A 1,252-nucleotide genomic window follows, 5' to 3' on the forward strand; every position below is an offset into this window, starting at 1 on the left:
AGTGCTCAGGCCCTGAGAATAAGCCCCAGGACTGTCAAAAAAAACCCCAAAAAACAAGGGGGCCGGGGTGGCGGGGAGATGGCCTGCGGTTCTGCACGTGGAGCGCCCCTCCCTGACCGATCAAGGCCCTAAGGTTTCATTTGTCCCCTGCCAACTCTCCGTCCTCTCAGTGACCTCGTGTCCTGGCCGAGAAGACAGGCCTCCGTGCGTGGGGGTAGGAGAGCACCCCGAGCCCCTATAGCTGTGGGGCGGATCGTGGGCCTAGAACCTTCTAACACTGCCCCTTTTCCCTCCTGCCAGCCTTCCACCATGCCTGCGGGCATGTCCTGGCCTAGTTATCTGAAAATGGCAGTGGCCAGCCTCCTGGCCATGTGTGCCAGTGCCCAAGTGGTGCACAGTTACTACCGGCCCGACCTGACAAGACCTGAAAGTCCACCAAAGCCTGGAGAACTCAAAACAGAGCTCTTGGGACTAAAAGAGAGACAACACAAACCTCAGGTCGCAGAGCAATAAAAACTGTGGAACCCAATGATGCCAAAAATTTGTGAATGGAAGTCTTAAATATGTACTAAACATGACTTATTGTGTCAAACTACTTGTGGCTAAGCACCTAATGCTATGCTAATAGTGAATTGGTGCTTTGTCTATATTCACTGATTAGGTGAACTTTTCATTATGGTTTGACCAAAACGCCAAATTGCCTATGCTCAGCCTTTTGCATGTGGACTGGAAGATGGCTAGTCTTGTATATCATGTAAGAGAGAGCATTTGCCATGTTTCCTTCCATTTTGGTTCTGGATTTTCTGTGAATTAGCTTGAGTATTATGGCAGATGGGAACTACAAACTTAAACATAGTTTAAAAAAAAGTGTGTATGGGACCTAAGTTAATATTTCCCTAAATATTGGAAGTACTTGTATTGAACTTCATTAAGTCAAATGTTCTCTTGGAGATGTGTCTAGAATATCATAACACTGTGAGGTGATCTGCTAAAAATGCTACAAAATTTGAGAAACTGTAGATTTGAGAAACCAAGTTCAAATTGGTATTGACTTTTTAAATAAATGATACACACACACACACACACACACACACACACACACACACATACATGTCAGGGCACTGGTGGCTCAGGACACTGAGATCTGAGGATCACAGTTCAAAGCCAGCCCAGGCAGGCAGGAAAGTTCCTGAAACTCTTACCTCCAATTAACCACCAAAACAGTGGAAATGGAGGTGTGGCTCAAGTGGTA

General features: G+C 46.3%; 1 protein-coding gene across 1 annotated transcript; it reads left to right on the top strand.

The window, feature by feature from the left end:
- The first annotated feature begins 309 nt into the window (after positions 1 to 309).
- On the top strand, positions 310 to 524 carry LOC125344794 (protein BRAWNIN-like). The gene has a single exon (XM_048337128.1). The coding sequence runs from the start codon at positions 310 to 312 to the stop codon at positions 511 to 513; it is 204 nt and encodes a 67-aa protein (XP_048193085.1). The 3' UTR covers positions 514 to 524.
- Positions 525 to 1,252: the final 728 nt, after the last annotated feature.

Source organism: Perognathus longimembris, unplaced genomic scaffold (assembly GCF_023159225.1).
Source record: "Perognathus longimembris pacificus isolate PPM17 unplaced genomic scaffold, ASM2315922v1 HiC_scaffold_4315, whole genome shotgun sequence".
Classification (NCBI taxonomy): Eukaryota; Metazoa; Chordata; class Mammalia; order Rodentia; family Heteromyidae; genus Perognathus; species Perognathus longimembris.

What these genes read in the sequence shown, in the direction of transcription:
- LOC125344794 (XM_048337128.1), top strand. Translation starts at nt 310, where the DNA reads ATGCCTGCGGGCATGTCCTGGCCTAGTTATCTGAAAATGGCAGTGGCC.